General features: G+C 44.1%; 1 protein-coding gene across 2 annotated transcripts in view; it reads left to right on the top strand.

The window, feature by feature from the left end:
• ACSS2 (acyl-CoA synthetase short chain family member 2) overlaps window positions 1-17,366 on the top strand; it is a 91,459-nt gene that overhangs the window by 30,888 nt on the left and 43,205 nt on the right. Inside the window, exons 3-15 of one of the 2 annotated variants that reach the window (XM_049650927.1) lie at window positions 4,608-4,699; window positions 4,903-5,006; window positions 5,251-5,323; window positions 5,609-5,684; window positions 5,839-5,953; window positions 6,741-6,779; window positions 11,801-11,938; window positions 13,380-13,550; window positions 13,859-13,992; window positions 14,187-14,319; window positions 14,401-14,457; window positions 14,653-14,733; window positions 16,112-16,220. In XM_049650927.1, the coding sequence (XP_049506884.1) occupies window positions 4,608-4,699; window positions 4,903-5,006; window positions 5,251-5,323; window positions 5,609-5,684; window positions 5,839-5,953; window positions 6,741-6,779; window positions 11,801-11,938; window positions 13,380-13,550; window positions 13,859-13,992; window positions 14,187-14,319; window positions 14,401-14,457; window positions 14,653-14,733; window positions 16,112-16,220 (1,322 nt within the window). The remainder of the gene's footprint in view (window positions 1-4,607; window positions 4,700-4,902; window positions 5,007-5,250; window positions 5,324-5,608; window positions 5,685-5,838; window positions 5,954-6,740; window positions 6,780-11,800; window positions 11,939-13,379; window positions 13,551-13,858; window positions 13,993-14,186; window positions 14,320-14,400; window positions 14,458-14,652; window positions 14,734-16,111; window positions 16,221-17,366) is intronic. The other variant, XM_049650928.1, reaches the window with a different exon arrangement.

The raw sequence follows: 17,366 nt of genomic DNA, 5'->3' as shown, positions 1-17,366 counted from the left end.
CAAATGCTCTACTCCTGAGCTATACCCCCGTAAGCCAGTATTCTGTTCACCTCCTCCTCCTAAAGAGCCAGGGGCCCCAATCTGGTGTATATGTCAGAGAAAGAAGACACTGAAAGGAGTAAGGTGCCTAATCAATAATGCGTAACTTGAGCCTAGAGTCTGAGAGAGGAATGTACACTGTGTGTGTGTGTGTGTGTGTGTGTGTGTGTGTGTGTGTAAGTAACTAGAAGTGGGCTCAGGTAAGCAGTTCTTGTATAGGTTTGTGCTTATCTGTTCCTGTGCACTTTCTTAACTTTTTTTTTTTAAGTTTATTTATTTATTTTGAGAGAGAGAGAGAGAGAGTGTGTGTGTGTGCATGGGTGAATGCACAGGCAGGGGAGGGTCAGAGAAAGAGGAAGAGAGAGAATCCCAAGCAGTCTCCATACTGACAGCACAAAGCCTGACATGGGGCTCAAACCCACAAACTGTGAGGTCATGACTTGAGCCCAAATCAAGAATCGATGCTCAACTGACTGAGCCACCCAGGTGCCTCTGTTCCTGTGCACTTTCTATGTACCAGGCTCTATTCTAGGTTCTAGGGATATAGTAATAAACAAGATGACAAATTCTGTTACCATTGAGTTTATATTCTAATAAAAGACACAGATAATATACAAGTAAATAAAATACATGAGATAATTTCAAATAATGGAAAGTTATATGAAGAAAATAAAACAATGATGTGATAGAATTTTGGGAAGGACAAGCTTTGTACATAAGTGTGGTTCATGTACTTGCAGATGGGCCCATGTTTGAGTCCTGGGTCTCTGTGTTTCTCCTTGTTTGTGCCTCTGTGTACAAATGTGCATCTCTTGTGGCTACAACATTTTGTATTATAAGTATATATGATTTTATGCATGTGAGTGTACACAAACAAGCTGGTATATGGTACATATGTGGGGACATGTGTGCATGAGTGTGTGGAATGTGTTGGCAGTTAGCCATAACTGGAGATGTTCTGAAGTTTCTGTGGTACTCATCAGTAGGCCAGTTAAGAAAATGGCTTTTTGCCTCTGGCATTCAGGGCTGTTTGCCAGCTTCTCTCTCTGTGTTCCTTCCCATTTTAGAGTGCTCTCTGTGCTTGGCTCCTCTCAGCCCTAGGAGGGCTAAGCCAAGGAAAGGATAGTAACTGACTCATCAAGCCAGGAGTGGGAAAGAGGCTGATAATCTGTGTAACCTCCAAGGCTTGGTTTCCCTGCTAGTCCCTGTCCTTCACACGATGAGGCAAAAAGGTCATGCCTTGAAATGAGAAAACCTGAGGATCTATTCTTGACTCTGCCAGTTATTATTGTTTGACCTTGGCCTAGCTATTACATCTCTGGGTTTTAGTTACCTCCCTCTTAGGTACTCCGTGTTGTAAGGAAAGGGAAGTAGCACAATGGCCTGCAGTATTTAGGGAGGGCTATTTCAGTCTTCTTAACCATTGCCTACAAGGCCCTATGTGATCTGACTGCTGCCTAACTCTCATTCTTACCTTTCTTCTTGTTCGCTATGCTCCAGCCATACTGGCTTCATTACTATTCTTTGACTAGGTCGAGCTTTTTACTGCCTCAGTGCCTTTCCAAATTTCAATGTTCTCTCTGCCCAGGATACTTTTCTTAAGAATTCATATAATTGACTACTTCTCATTACTCAGATCCCAGGGAGAGGCCTTCTCTGACCATCTTAAAGTAGTTGTCCTCTAATGTTTATCAATATTTAAAATGCACATATCCTTTGAATCCACAGTTTCACTTCTAGTAATTCATCCTACTGTTATATTTATTTGCAAGTGAGTAAAATGAGATTTGAATAAATATATTTATTTATTTTATTTTTTATTAAAAAAAGTTTTTTTAATGTTTTTATTTATTTTTGAAGGAGAGAGAGAGAGACAGAGCGTGAGCAGGGGAGGAGCAGAGAGAGAGGGAGACACAGAATCCGAAGCAGGCTCCAGGCTCTGAGCTGTCAGCACAGAGCCTGACACAGGGCTTGAACTCACGAATTGTGAGATCATGACCTGAGCTGAAGTCGGATGCTTAACTGACTGAGCCACCCAGGCTCCCCATGAATAAAGATATTTATTGAAGCATTTATTTGTTAAACTATGGCACATACAAACTGGAACTTTATGCAGATGACAAAGAAAATAAAATAGCATTGTAAGTCTTGATGGAGAATATCAAGGTATATTGTTAAATTTTTAACAAAGAAAGATAATTGATCTCTATACTTAAGATTTGTGTCATTTATTGGATGTATATTATAGTCAATAAAAAACATTATATAGAGGGTGCCCAGGTGGCTCAGTTGGTTGAGCATCCAACTCTTGATTTCAGCTCAGGTCATGATCTGACGGTTTGTGGGTTTGAGCCCCATGTCAGGCTCTTTGCTGACAGCAGTGAGCCTGCTTGAGATTCTCTCTCTCTTCCTCTCTCTCTTCCCCTACCCCCCCTTAAAATAAATACATAAACATTAAGAAAAAAAAAACCCACGATACAGGGGCACCTGGCTGGCTCAGTCAGTTAAGCGTCCAACTTTAGCTCAGGTCCTGAGTTCAGGCCCCATGTCGAGCTCTGTGCTGATAGCTGAGAGCTTGGAGCCTGCTTTGGATTCTGTGTCTCCCTCTCTGTCCCTCCCCTACTCATGCCCTGTCTCTCTCTCTCTCTTAAAGATAAATAAACATTAAAAAAAATTTAAAAATCACGATACAGAACAGTATGTATTGTATGCCATCATTTATGTAGAAAAAACAAGAATATGTAAACATAAATGCATGTATATGTGTTTCCATAACAGCCTGTCCCATGGTTAAAACAGCTCTTTCCCACCTCTTCCCACCTAAGGTGCTTTGTTGGGGACTGTGAGGTGCTTACCTCTTTTCTGAACAGCATTAAAATTCAATTTTTTAATTCAGTTTTTAAATTTCCATCTTCAGTGATATCCCAAGGACCTTATGAAAGATGCTAACAGTGTAATCTTCTAAAGTGATTATCTTGGTCATTCCACATTAGTTCAGTTGCCCTATGCCCTCCAACCTATTAGGAATGGTCCTATCTACATATTGACTATTTCTGGAAAGTTACACAACATAGTACTAACAGTGGTTGCCAGTTGGCAGTGATGGAGGAGTAGGGGTGGATGGACACTTTTCATTTCGTATCTTTTTATGTGGTACCATTAGTATGTATGTATTATTCAAAAAATCATAAAATTGAAAACAAAAACACCAGAGGAATATTCTTATTGTTAAATCTTCACGTATAATTATGAAAGTTCATTAAGATATCTTTTTAAAAATGTATTTCTCATCAGTCACTTATTATATCATTCTTTTTTTTAATATTTATTTTTGAGAGAGTGTGCATGTGCACGTGTGTGTGAGCAGGGGAGGGGCAGAGAGAGAGGGAGACAGATTTAGAAGCAGACTCCAGGCTCTGAGCTGTCAGCACAGAGCCTGATGTGGGACTTGAACCCATGAATGTCAAGATCATGACCTGAACCGAAGTCAGACTCTTAACCCACTGAGCTACCCAGGCACCCCATTATATCATTCTTTATATCCCTCATAATGCTTATTATCTGAAATGATCTTGGCTGTATTTGTTACTTGTATACTTTTGCACTGTCATTGGAATATAAGCTCCATGTTGTCAGGGATCTCGTTAATCTTGTTCATCAGTGCCTTATTTCTATACATGTATATAGCATATAGTATTTGTTGAATAAGCAAATGAACAAATGAAGGAATAACTGAAGGAAACCAGGCTGAGAGGAGTAGGAGGCAAGGCTGAGGAGGTAGACAGAAATCAGCTGATAGAAGGTGGTGATTCTGAAACTTTAAATATGTATCAGAATCACCAAGTGAACCTTTATACCAGCTTGTAATAAAGTGGCAGATTCTTGGACCCTGAGATTCTGATTTAGTATATCTGTGGTAGAGCTCAGGAATCTGTATTTTAATAAGTTCCCTTGGGTGCAGGTGATCTGGAGATCCCACTGTGAATAACACCAATGCAGTCTTGACACAGTGCTCAGGAGGAATCACATCTATGATACCATTTCTGCTTAATACATCCCTAGGATGGAAGAGAAGTGATCATCATCCCATTTTACCAACCTAAGTGAGGCTTGCAAATGGAAGTACATTATCCAATGATACACATCTTGTGTATAAAGTATATTTTAATTTTTTTTTAGGTTTATTTATTTTGGGAGAGAGAGAGCAAGCGAGAGCCAGCAAGTGCACAAGCAGGGGAAGGGCAGAGAGAGAGAAGGAGAGGAAGAGAATCCCAAGCAGGCTCTGTGCTGTCAGCACGGAGCCTGATGCAGGGCTTGAACTCATGAACTGAGAGATCCTGACCTAAGCCGAGACCAAGAGTCAGACGTTTAACTGACTGAGCCACCCAGGTGCCCCTAAAATGCTAAAGTATCTGACCAGTCAGAATAAGGTGTGATGGCAGATAGCTCACCCTCACAGGACATTCACAAGGAGCCTTGGTGTTACCAAATGGATATATGACTGCTCCTGTTTTTTGTTTGAATATATATAATTTCCCTAATGACTAATTCTTTCTGATGTATCTCAGGGAGGGCAATGAACCAGAGGAGACCACCCAGATCACATATCGTGAGCTTCTGATCCAAGTGTGTCGATTCAGCAATGTTCTCCAAAAACAGGGTGAGTGCAGGGGTATGAGACGGGGACTGGAGGGGACTGCCTAGGGATATCTGAGGACTTAGGGGAAGTAGACAAGGAATGGAAGGAATGTGGTACTAGGAGAACAGAAAAGGTCAGCTGTGCAGTGAGCAGTAGCTGAATGAGAAGGAGCAAGTAGCAACAGGAAGGGTACATGGTGCATGATCTGTGTCTTTTATTTGCAGGTATTCGGAAGGGCGACCGGGTGGCCATCTACATGCCCATGATACCAGAGCTCGTGGTGGCCATGCTGGCGTGTGCCCGCCTTGGGGCTCTGCACTCCATTGTGGTAGGAATTTGGGCTGGAAAAAAGGACCTAGTGGGGGATGGGGCTCTGGGGAAGTAGGGTGGGCCTGGATGATGAAGGAGCTTAAGAACCAAACTAAGGAGTTTAGAATGTTTGTTCCATATCAGTTATCTAGTTTCTTCTAGGACCGTGGCTTAGAAACCGTGAAGGTTTTAAAAGTGTCTCTTTTCCTTGTTTACTCAGCTTCTAGGTCCTCCTCTCCCTTAGTCTTCCTTCTTTTCCCTAGTTTGCAGGCTTCTCTGCAGAGTCTCTATGTGAACGGATCCTGGATTCCAGTTGCAGCCTTCTTATCACTACAGGTGACTAATTCTCTCACCCCTTTTCAAGAACCTCCACACCTGAAGTTTTGGTCTCTAATTAGCTAGTTGGTATTTGTGACTGCTCAGCATAGAGGGTAGGCACTGCCTACCCTTACCTACCTCCGGATTCCACCTCACATGACCCTCTCAGCTCAAATCAATTGGAAGAGCCAGAATCAAGAGGCCTACCTCAGGAAGGGCTCCATGAACATTGTGCTCACTAGGGATAAGGGGCTAGGAGTGTGGTGCCTTTCTAAGTCCTGGAATGTCTATTGCTCCCCAAAGATGCCTTCTACAGGGGGGAAAAGCTTGTGAACCTGAAGGAACTGGCTGACGAGGCCCTGGAGAAGTGTCGGGAGAAGTAAGTGTGTTTGGTTGGCTACTGCTCTTGGTCAACTGGGCCTTTCGCCAGTACCAGACTCCCTTTGTCCCTTCTATCCTAGATGGACATGGGTGGGTCCTGCCAAATTCTCTTTTGAGCAAGGCAGCCTACTACTTCAGGTTTTTCCTTCTAGGGGCTTCCCTGTGAGATGCTGCATTGTGGTCAAGCACCTGGGGCGGGCAGAGCTGGGCACAAGTGACTCTCCCAGCCAGTCTCCCCCCATTAAGAGGCCATGCCCGGATGTGCAGGTGAGTCTGGTACTTCTCTGCTCTCATCTAGGCTCAAATTGGCTCCCTCTTCCTGTCCAGGAAGTTCTTAATGTCCTTCTTTGCTTCCTCATCATAATGCTGAGAGGATCTGGGAACAGTCCTAGGAATGCCTCCAGAGGCCTCCTCCTCTGGGGGATTTTGACCTTGAATGTCAGTAGGGAGTCTCTCGTACTGTGGGAACTCAGCAGGAGAGATTATAAGGGAGACTCTATGCTGGTTGGGGTATCCTGGTGGGTATAAGGGACCTTCAGGGCTTGGGTTTAGGTTAAAAATGGGCTTAGTCAACCATAATTTAAAAAAAAAAAGAAAGAAAGAAATGGGCTATTTGGGTAACCGTATACTGGACTATGTCTTGGAATGGGCTACCTATGTGGTGCCACGATGGAAGGACCAGAATTTGGCCCTCAAGATATGGCCCTTATTAGCTTTGGATCCAGCACTTTTAGTGGAAATGATGGAAAAGCCCAAAGGTCTAAGGGCATGAAGGATGAAAGCTCCAGGGTCCAGAAGGACAAAGCATTCCTGAGATTCTGTGACTTGAGGGGCCTTGCATGGTCATAGGGCTATAGTCCACTCTGGGGAGATTGGAGACCCCATTCAGCATTAGGGATTATGAGTGTATAGATGCTGGGAATAAGATCAGGAAAATATAGGTTGGGGAGCCTAAAGGAAAGGAGGCAGTAAAGGTTCGGAACACATTGACCCTTCCCTCCCACTTCCCTATACACAGACCCTGCTCACCACCCTTTCCATGGGCTCTTAACAGGGTAAGCTGAAAGAGAAACCCAAGCGCATCTGGCCCCAGGTATCCACCTCTGCACTGCCTTGGGTACTGCTTCTCTGCGTGTTTGTCTGTGTTTCCATCTGCTCTTTGCCTGTTTTCCCCATGGAGGTGGCTGCCAGTCCTAACCCCTTTCTGTCTGCCCCCCGGGGTCCTTTGCCATCTAAGTCACTCTGAAGAGTCATGAAACAAAATGCCTATTGCTACCTCTCTGAACTGGCATAGAGCATGAATCTCAGAAAGGTAGCAACAGGCATCCCATTTCACTCCTGTTGCTTAGGACCTTTGTGGGAGAGATAACCAAGTAACTTGTCAGAAAGTTTTTACTATATACTTAGCTGGGGCAGAGCCCTGGGAGATAGGAGGAGAGCAAGTAGAGGAGGCACAGAACTTGACCTTAGGAATTCACCATCAAGTTGGGGATGAAAACCTCAGTTTTATATAGGACAACAAGGAAGAAAATTCCTAAATACCTTTATATAGTACTTTAGGATTTATAAACTGCACATAAACTCTCTGATATAATTAAGTGCTAGATTGAATAAAAATTACATTGTAGGTGATTCTGAGAAGGGAGATTCCTAAATGGGAGCTCAAAGCAGATTAGAATAGAGGGAAGACTAGACTTAGAGTCCAGAGACCAATTTAAAAAAAATTTTTTTTTTAATGTTTTTGTTTATTTTTGAAGGAGAGAGAGAGACAGAGCATGAGCGGGGAAGGAGCAGAGAGAGAAGGAAACACAGAATTTGAAGCAGGCTCCAGTCTCTAAGCTGTCAGCAGAGCCCAATGCGGGGCTCGAACCCACAAACTGTGAGATCATGACCTGAGCTGAAGCCGGACGCTCAACCAACTGAGCCACCCAGGCGCCCCTAGAGACCAATTTTTAAAAAATAAAGTTTATTTATTTATTTTGAGAGAGAGTAAGAAAGTGCAAGTGGGGGAGGCATAGAGAGAGAGGAAGAGGGACGGAGAGAATTCCAAGCGTACTCCACACTGACAGTGTAGAGCCTGATGTGCGGCTTAAACCCATGAACCATCAGGTCATGACCTGAGCCGAATTCCAATGCTTAACCGACTGAGCCACACAGGCGGCTCCAGAGACTGATTTTTAGCTGTATGACCTTGAATAAGTTGTTTCTCCTCTCTGGGTTTCAGTTCCCTTATCAATAATGGAGAGATGATAATACATGCTTGAAAGGAAACCACTTCCTCTATTAAAACAAAACATAAAATTCATTATTCCTCTGAATTTTACCTTCCTTATAGGGTCTCTTACTCTAAGTCTTCTATTATTAACCCCTTTGGCTAAGGGTAAATATAATCTTTTTTTCTCTGTTCTCATAGCATGGTGGAGACAGATCTGATTCCCAGGGTATATTACTTTCCTTTTAAAAGTCAGGCAGAGACCTAAGACATTTCTCTTGAAAGAGGGTAACAAACTCAGTGGTTAGAGTATAGACTCTGGAGCCACACTACTTGGGTTCAAATCCTAGTGGTGTCACTTGCTACTGTGGAAACTTGGACAAAGTACTTAAGCTCTCTTGCCTCGGTTTCTCCATCTGTTGAATAATGATAATAATTGTTCCTACCTGATAGGGTTTTGTCAGTATATATAATGTTTTTGACACATAGTAACTATAAATGTTAGTTTTTATTGCTTTTTTAAAAATGTTTATTTATTTTTGAGAGAGAGAGCGTATCAACAGAGGAGGGGCAGAGAGAGAGGGAGACACAGAATCTGAAGCAGCCTCCAGGTTCTGAGCTGTCCACACAGAGCCTGACGTGGGGCTTGAACCCACAGACTGTGAGATCATAAACCTGAGCCAAAATCGGCCACTTAACCGGCTGGGCCACCCAGGCACCCCGTAGCTTTTATTGCTTTTAACATAGCAGACAGCCTGGCATTTCTAAAAGGGAAACCAGAAAAGAAATAAGCTCCTATAATTCTTAATACCAGAGACCTTTAGGCCACAGGCTCTGAACTTTTGGTTCTTGGAAGTGAAAATAGTCAGTTACCCAAAACCAAAGACCATAAGAGTAGGCTTACGAAGTCCAGGTTTATTGGTCTGATAATGGCAGTCAAAGCTGCAGAAATCTCGGGAGAGCTCTATACCCCATCATCCTTAAGCATTTTTCAAGGGAGCACCTGGCACAATTTGGAGGTACTCTTCTCAATCACGTCACCTATGAGTGTCCTCACGTTCCTCTCTCATACCTGGCAGTTGCCTTCCCAGGCTATCCTGGTCCAAGGACAAAGGCCAACTCCATTCTTACTTCGGAAAATTGAGATCTTTTCCTGGTTCAAAGCTCTGGGCTCTCATAGGCACACACCCAATTCACAACCAACGAGTTTGCACCACTAATTGAGCTCATCCTGCTTCCTGGTGCTGTTTATCGGTTCCACACCTGGAATACCGGCCCTTTTCACCCACATACCCACAAAGGAAACCGTTTTACAAGATTACAAGAATCTCCTCATTGCCACAGTGTAACTCTGCTTTGCACTTACATGTACCTAGTGCCTTTTCTATGACAATTCAAACCAGTACTGTAGACAAGTACCATTTGCCCAAAGCAATACTGACACTCTTCTACTTAAATACATTAATGCCCTCATCTCAAGTAGATCATTTGGCAGAAACAAAGTGCCCATGTGATAATATATGTGTAGGCCCCTGTGGCTATTCCATTAAAAAATAAGGTGTGTTTTAGTGTTTTCTAGCTTGTGGGCAGTGTCTTTCTCTTCTTTCTTTTTCTTCTTCTTTTTTCTTCTTTTTCTTCTCCTTCTCCTTCTTCTTTTTTTTTTTAATTTTTTTTTCAACGTTTTTTATTTATTTTTGGGACAGAGAGAGACAGAGCATGAACGGGGGAGGGGCAGAGAGAGAGGGAGACACAGAATCGGAAACAGGCTCCAGGCTCCGAGCCATCAGCCCAGAGCCCGACGCGGGGCTCGAACTCACGGACCGCGAGATCGTGACCTGGCTGAAGTCGGACGCTTAACCGACTATGCCACCCAGGCGCCCCTCTTCTTCTTTTTAATGGTGCCTTATTCAGCCTGGGCTTGTCATTCTTATGATGTTTATGTGCCAGAAACTTCAAATTCTCTAAAGTAAGGGGCAGATTGTACAGAAAGAGATGAGTGGCTAGAGAATCATTTTATAACTTATCAAGGTATGTGTTTAACACTTGGGGGTTTTTAAACCAAATATGTACACAGTAAATTAGCATATAGCCATACATTGGGAATAGGGAGTAGGGTGTTTCTCTTACATGATCATGTCTACCTGCGAGCCAGGGCCATTGAACATACAAGAAGCTAATTAATATGAAAGGACTTTGTGATAGCTAAAGCAAACCCAAAACAGTTCCCATTATCACACCCTTAAATTTATGTCCTAGAGGAGTTCAGTGGAACTGAACTAACTTCTATCCTTCCTGACATTCATCAGTCTTTCCCACTCCAAAGGACAATTCAAGGTTTGATGTTTACCAGATAATGCCTTTTTCTTTTGATGTTCCCCAAATCCTGTGAGACCGTTAGGGAAAGAAGAATTATCCTCATTTTATTTATTTAAAAAAATTTTTTTTAAATGTTTATTTATTTTTGAGAGAGAGTCGGCAAGGGGCAGAGAGAGAAGAGGACACAGAATCCGAAACAGGCTCTAGGCTCTGAGCTGTCATGTCAGCACAGAGCCCAATGCAGTGCTTGAAACCACAAACCATGAGATCATGACCTGAGCTGAAGTCAGATGTTTAACCGACTAAGCCACCCGGGTGCCCAGAACTGTCCTCATTTTAAAATGAACCGACTTTAGGTAAAGTGACTTGCCCAAGGTCATATGTAGTTAGGAAGTGGCAGAACTAGGATTGAGATCCAGTGTAATATTTGGACAAGTTCAGGGAATCTCAACTTCCCTTAGCACAGGGTAGACTCAGAAAGGTGGCTGTTTAGAGAGCTGATATAACTAGGAAAGTAAAATAGTTTCAAGGAGAGGCTAGAAAAATTTCAGGATAACAGATTCAGAAGTAGTTATCAAAGACACTCCAGTAGAGGGGGACACCCCTCTCGTGGGAGAAGTCCATGTTGGTCCTTTTCCACCAACGTAAAGCAGGTTTTGTGCTGAATGGAACCTCAAACAAATATGTCTGTGGGAAACCCATTGGTACCAGTGGTGTAAAGGCAGGGGTGGAGCTAGGGTACAAACCTGCAGATATGGATAAGGTCTAGACATTCAGGAAAAGGCGCTTGGACCAAAAGCTGTTGACTTTTTTCAATACTAACAGGGCCAGGTGCCCGCTTCACCTGCAGGCTCTGACTAATTTTGCATTTCTGAATTGGGTGGTGTCTGCATCCCTGCTGATAAGCCACTAGTCCCATAAGTACATATGTTTGTATGTAGGCCTGTGTGTGTATATTCATTCATCCAAAAAAAAATGTAGAGTATGTATTGAGTGCCAGGGATTTTGCTCATTGTTAGAAAGAAAGAAAGAAAGAAAGAAAGAAAGAAAGAAAGAAAGAAAGAAAGAAAAAAAGAAAGAAAGAGATAAAGAAAGAAAGAAAGAAGTCGAACATGCCATTGCACTCATAGAGTTCACTATTTGGTTGGGAAGACAGTAATCAAGCAAATAACTAAATAAAATAACTGGAAATATGTACTGTATAGGAAGGAAACATGGTGTTGTGATCAAGAAAAATAACAAGGGTGAGGATGGGTTGGGAATCTACCAGATACTGTTTAGGGAAAACCCTTCCATGAAGGTGACATTTAAGCTACGAACTGAAGGATGAGAAGGGACCAACCAAGGTGCCCTCCTCAACCTGATGCCACATAAGAGGAGCTCTGGAGTAGGGTGTTAGGAGTACCCAAGAAGCCTGCTGTTCTGCTCCTGTTCTCTGTTGCATTCCACCCTCACAGTTCCCTCCCTCCCAGCACCCCCACCTGGGGTTACTATCCCAATCCCAGGTGCCAGGTAGGTGGGTCTCTACTCCTGTCTTGAGCTGTTACAGTTCTTCTCTGCCCATTCCTGTCTTCCTACCCCTGCAGATCTCCTGGAACCAAGGGATTGACTTGTGGTGGCATGAACTCATGCAAGAGGCAGAGGATGAGTGTGAGCCTGAGTGGTGTGATGCTGAGGACCCACTCTTCATCCTGTACACCAGTGGCTCCACAGGCAAACCCAAGGCAAGTATGTGCGTGTGTGCATGGGTGCATGTGTGTGTGTGTGTGTGTGTGTGTGTGTGTGTGTGTGTACTGTGTAGTGGTGAGAAATGAGTTTCTGAGGAAGAATGATGATACAGATTTTACTCTCTAATCCTGAGTTTGGGAACTGTCATATTACCTTTTCTAAATCAAATTAAGACATAAATCCTCGGGGAGACTGGGTGCTGCAGTCAGTTGAGCATCTAAATTAAAAAAAAAAAAATTTAATGCTTTATTTACTTTTGAGAGAGAGACAGAGTGTGAGCAGGGAAGGGGCCATGAGAGAGGGAGACACAGACTCTGAAGATGGCTCCAGGTTCTGAGCTGCCCACACAAAGTCCGATGTAGGGATTGAATCATGAACCGCGAGAACACGACCTGAGCCAAGTCTGGCGCTTAACCAACTGAGCCACCCAGGTGCCTGAAGCATCCAACTCTTGATTTTGCCTCAGGTCATGATCCTGGGGTCGTGGGATTGAGCCCTATATCAGACTCTGTGCTGAACATGAGACTATTTAAGATTCTCTCTCTCTTTCTCTCCCTCTGCCCCTCTCCCCTACTTGCATTCTCTCTATTTAAAAAAAAAAAAAGAATTTGAAAAAGACATAAATCCTCAATCATTAAATGTTGACGCCCAGGGGGAGATAGTTTAGGTGGGGGCTTTCATGAGTGCCCAGAAAAGGAGAAAAGGATCAGTTCATGTATCTGACTGTTCCTTGTCTATGCCCTGTGGTTTGATTGAAGGAGAGCTGTGCTGTGAACTCAAAGCCAATGGAGATTGGCCACAGGGATTCTTACTGGACTCCTAGACTATGTCTCTTAGAGTTCAGTTCCTTCCACAAGTCACACTGTTAACATCTAGTCCTTCCCAGGGCACAGTGTGTGAGCCAGAAACAAAACTGATTTTTCCATCAACTTAAAAGATTTATCATCCTACCTTCCACTCACCTCATCCCTATATTCTTCTCTCTATATGCTTGAATATCTCTTAGTGGGGCTTTAGAAGCACAATTTTGGCCTCTTTTTCCTAGGGATGGGGTACTGGTAGAGTAAGCAAAGAAGATTATCTTCTTTGCCCACTCTTACTCTGTCAATGTGTAATTGACTGTGTGTGCATAAATATAAAACAGAGACACTGTTAGATGTGAGTGTTCTAGAAGTGCCCATGTGTGTGAAAGTGGTGGCTCAGAAATACCATTTTAGGGTGTGGATATGAATGACAGACTGACTATGCATGTGTATGGGTGTGAGATGGGAACATGGAGAAAAAGGGATAGAAGAGAGATGGGTGCTATGAAAGGGGTGCTGGCAGGGCTAGAATCCCTGAGGAGGATCTTCCTCTAGCTCTGTCCAGCCTATGTATGTTTGGTGGTCTGTGGGGGTGAGCCCAAGGCCCCAGCCTGAGGCCCTATTCTTCCTCCAGGGTGTAGTACACACTGTTGGGGGCTACATGCTCTATGTGGCCACAACCTTCAAGTATGTGTTTGACTTCCACGCAGAGGATGTGTTCTGGTGCACAGCAGACATCGGCTGGATCACTGGCCATTCCTACGTCACCTATGGGCCATTGGCCAATGGCGCCACCAGTGTTTTGGTGAGAAGGGAGCTGGGACTCAAGGATACTTGGCTTACTTAGGGGATGGACAAGATGATCATAGATGACAATCTCCCAAGGCCACTTGGTTTATGGACAGGGGTACTTACACAATGACCTGTTTCCTGGAGAAAGGGGAGTTCTGAGGGGGTTATATATACTGACTGGGAAGTTCTCTTGGTTTATCTGGTAAGGGAGTGAAGACATGGGTTTGTTAGAAAGGGCAAAATACTGAGCCTGAGGGTATGGTAGGGGAACTGAGGGACTGTTGGGAAGGACTAGGAATGACCAGCCTTCACTGGGGTTAGTTTGAGGGGATTCCCACATACCCGGATGTGAGCCGCCTGTGGAGCATCGTGGATAAGTACAAGGTGACCAAGTTCTATACAGCACCCACAGCCATCCGCCTGCTCATGAAGTTTGGAGATGAGCCTGTCACCAGGTGAGACCCCCCTTCCTGGCTGCTGCCCCATGAGTGTTCCTCAGAGCTAGGTGCTGACCTTTGTGTAGTCTTTTCCATTCCATTGTTCCAACTCCTTGGCCTAGAATAGGGGAGGGGGCAGAAGAGCCTAGGCATGTTTTCCTGGTTCCCAATGGTACTCAGAGCCTTCCTCTTTCTCCACTCCCCTGCCCAAGGCATAGCCGGGCATCATTACAGGTGCTAGGCACAGTGGGTGAACCCATTAACCCTGAGGCCTGGCTGTGGTACCACCGGGTGGTCGGTGCCCAGCGCTGTTCCATCGTGGACACCTTCTGGCAGACAGAGACAGTGAGTAAAGGACTTAGAAGGCTGGGGCTCAGGGACAGTGTGGGAAAACTGACTCAAACTCCTGATGTCTGACTTCCACAGGGTGGCCATATGCTGACCCCCCTCCCTGGTGCCACACCAATGAAGCCTGGTTCTGCTGTGAGTGTGGCTCCCTTGCCTAGTCCTAGGCTAAGCAGGAGTAGAATCTCGGGACATTTGGCCTAGGCAGAGGGTGGGGAACTAGATTGATATGTGTGAGGTATCTGGGGCTCTGGGGATCCTTGGGAGAGGTAGAGAATTGAGTCAGAGTTGCCACATTCCTGTTCTTGAGTCCTGTCTCCTGCTTGCTTCTAGACCTTCCCGTTCTTTGGTGTTGCCCCTGCAATCTTGAATGAGTCTGGGGAAGAGTTGGAAGGTGAAGCTGAAGGTTACCTGGTAAGGCCCTAACCCTTGGATGTCTTTTAGGAGTTGAGGGGAAAGAGTACTGCAACGAATGTTGTACTTTGCTTCAGAGTTTAGAACCTAATCTCTGTTGGTGGGTGCTTGTGGGTAAAGCTCCATGATTGAGAGTTTATCCTCTGCAGAGAGACCCTGGAGGAAATCCTTCTGGATACTTTGCCTGCCTCTCTGCCTTTTGGCTCACTTTGGCTCTTGAGGCCTCTCCTCAAAGATTCCTGATGATGCCTTTTTGGGTCCATAAAACTTAGGCCCAACTCTTCCTTTGACAAATATTCTAGTGTGAAAGGAGTCTTTAAAACATAGTGGAAAATCATATAGGCTCCAGAGTCAACCTGCTTGGGTTCAAATCCTGGCTCTGCCCCTTCTGGGACCTCAGATAGGTGGCCTAGTACCTCTCAACCTAAATTTCCTCATCTGTAATACAGGGTTATATAGTACCTTTGTCTCCTAAAGTTGCTGGATTGGTTAGATAACCCATGTGAAGGATTTAGCACAGAATCTAAGTTAGTGTTTAACAAATGTTAGATGTTGTGATTTTTGTATTAGTACTTGTAGGAAGATAATCTACCCCGCCCCCCTTCCATCCTACTTTACTAAGAGCAAGTTAGTTACAAGGGCAGGACATAAATCCAGACCTTTTGACTCTTAGCCTAGAAATTTCATGTATCTCATCAGTCTACTGCCACAGGATATTATTATCGGGGCAATAATTATTTATTCATTTTTATGTGACTATCTTCACTTATATCAAACTGGACCTGATTTCCTGAGGAGACTCAAATTTACTAAATGCTTATCACTAACAGAACATTGTACTAGACAGGGGTGCCTGGATGGCTCAGTCAGTTAAGTCCAACTTCAGCTCAGGTCATGATCTCACAGTTGGTGAGTTCAAGCCCCACATTGGGCTCTGTGCTGGCAGCTCGGAGCCTGGAGCCTGCTTTGGAATTTGACTCCCTCTTTGTCTGCCCCTCTCCTGCTCACACTATGTCTCTCAAAAAATAAAAATGTTAAAAAAAATTTTTTTTAATAAAAAAAACATTGTACTAGACAGCTTCCAAATATCATTAATTCAATCCTCCCAACAACTTTGGGAGGTTGAGATTATTTTCTCTGTTTTACAGAAGAGGATCCTGAAGCTCAGAGAGGTAAAGTTACTAACCTGAGGTCACACAGTTAGTAAATGGTAGATCTGGGATTCTAAACCTGGATTGTCTATCTCTGAAGCCTGTACTTTGTTCTACTTCTCAGAAAGGGCATTCAAGCCATTTCTTCTCAGGTTTGGCAAGACTGTGATTGTCTTCCAGTGAGGCAGTGTAGCAGATGTGACCACTGTGCCTTTCTCACTCCCTAGGTGTTCAAGCAGCCCTGGCCAGGAATCATGCGCACAGTCTATGGGAACCATGAACGCTTTGAGGCCACCTACTTTAAGAAGTTCCCTGGGTACTATGTGACAGGAGATGGTGAGCCTTAGCTATCCCTTTCCCACACCTCCCACCAAGACATGTATCTTCCCCTTCCTTTTTCAGGAAGAGTTGGTTAGGGGTGTAGAGTAACAGAGAGAGGAATGTATTCTATGTGTCAGTGCCTAATATCCAGGCAGAACTATACAGAAGACTAAGAGCAGGTATGAGTGTTGTATGGAAAGTCTCAGCATGGAACCATCTGATTTGATATATGAGGAAAGAGGTTCTTGTTTCCATTGTTCCTGTGCTAAAAGAGATGGGGCATGCAGCAGTATGTATTACTATGTCATGTGCATCCTCATGTCTAGAGCCTGTGTTTGGCCATGACTCTATCCACCAATCCATTCATCCATAACGATTTATTACCTACTATGTCTAGGCACTGATATAAGCATAGGGGATATTACCATGAATAAGGTAGACAAGGCTTCTGTTCACACGGGGCTTATATTCTAGCAAAGGGAGATAGACAATAAATACAGCAAACAAGTAAATAAGCTTATCTTAGTGACAAGTGCTATGAAGAAAAATAAACAGTGTTACAGGATAAAGGATGTCTGCAGGAATGGCCACCATACATGGGCTGGTGAGAGAAGGCTTCGTGGAAGTGATATTTGACCAGAGACCTGTAGAGTGAGAAGGCAGCCAGGAATGGGAAAATTTTGGAGTAAGAGTGAGTGTTCTGTGCAGAGACATAAGCTTGAAATGTCTGAGGAGCAGACCAAAACCTGTGTGGCTGAAGTATAGTGAGCAAAGAGAAGGGAAGAATATTACATGAAGTTGGAGAGGTAGATAATGTAGGACCTTGTGGGTCATGGTGAAGACTTTGGATTTTATCCAAAATCCAAATGTGTACAATGGGGGAGACCTTTATGGGTTGTTAAGCAGACAAGTGACAAGAACTGGTTTATTGTTTAGAAAATAACTGATTTATGGAGAACAGACTTTAGGTGAGTATATTAGTTATCTGTTGCCATGGAACAAATTACCTCCAAACTTGGTGGCTTAAAATGACAGATATCTCGGGGCGCCTGGGTGGCGCAGTCGGTTAAGCGTCCGACTTCAGCCAGGTCACGATCTCGCGGTCCGTGAGTTCGAGCCCCGCGTCAGGCTCTGGGCTGATGGCTCGGAGCCTGGAGCCTG

The sequence above is a fragment of the Panthera uncia genome (genome assembly GCF_023721935.1).
Source record: "Panthera uncia isolate 11264 chromosome A3 unlocalized genomic scaffold, Puncia_PCG_1.0 HiC_scaffold_11, whole genome shotgun sequence".
NCBI classification, from domain to species: domain Eukaryota; kingdom Metazoa; phylum Chordata; class Mammalia; order Carnivora; family Felidae; genus Panthera; species Panthera uncia.
The sequence above is the reverse complement of the archived record's forward strand: the minus strand, read 5'-3'. Positions and strand labels throughout refer to the sequence as shown.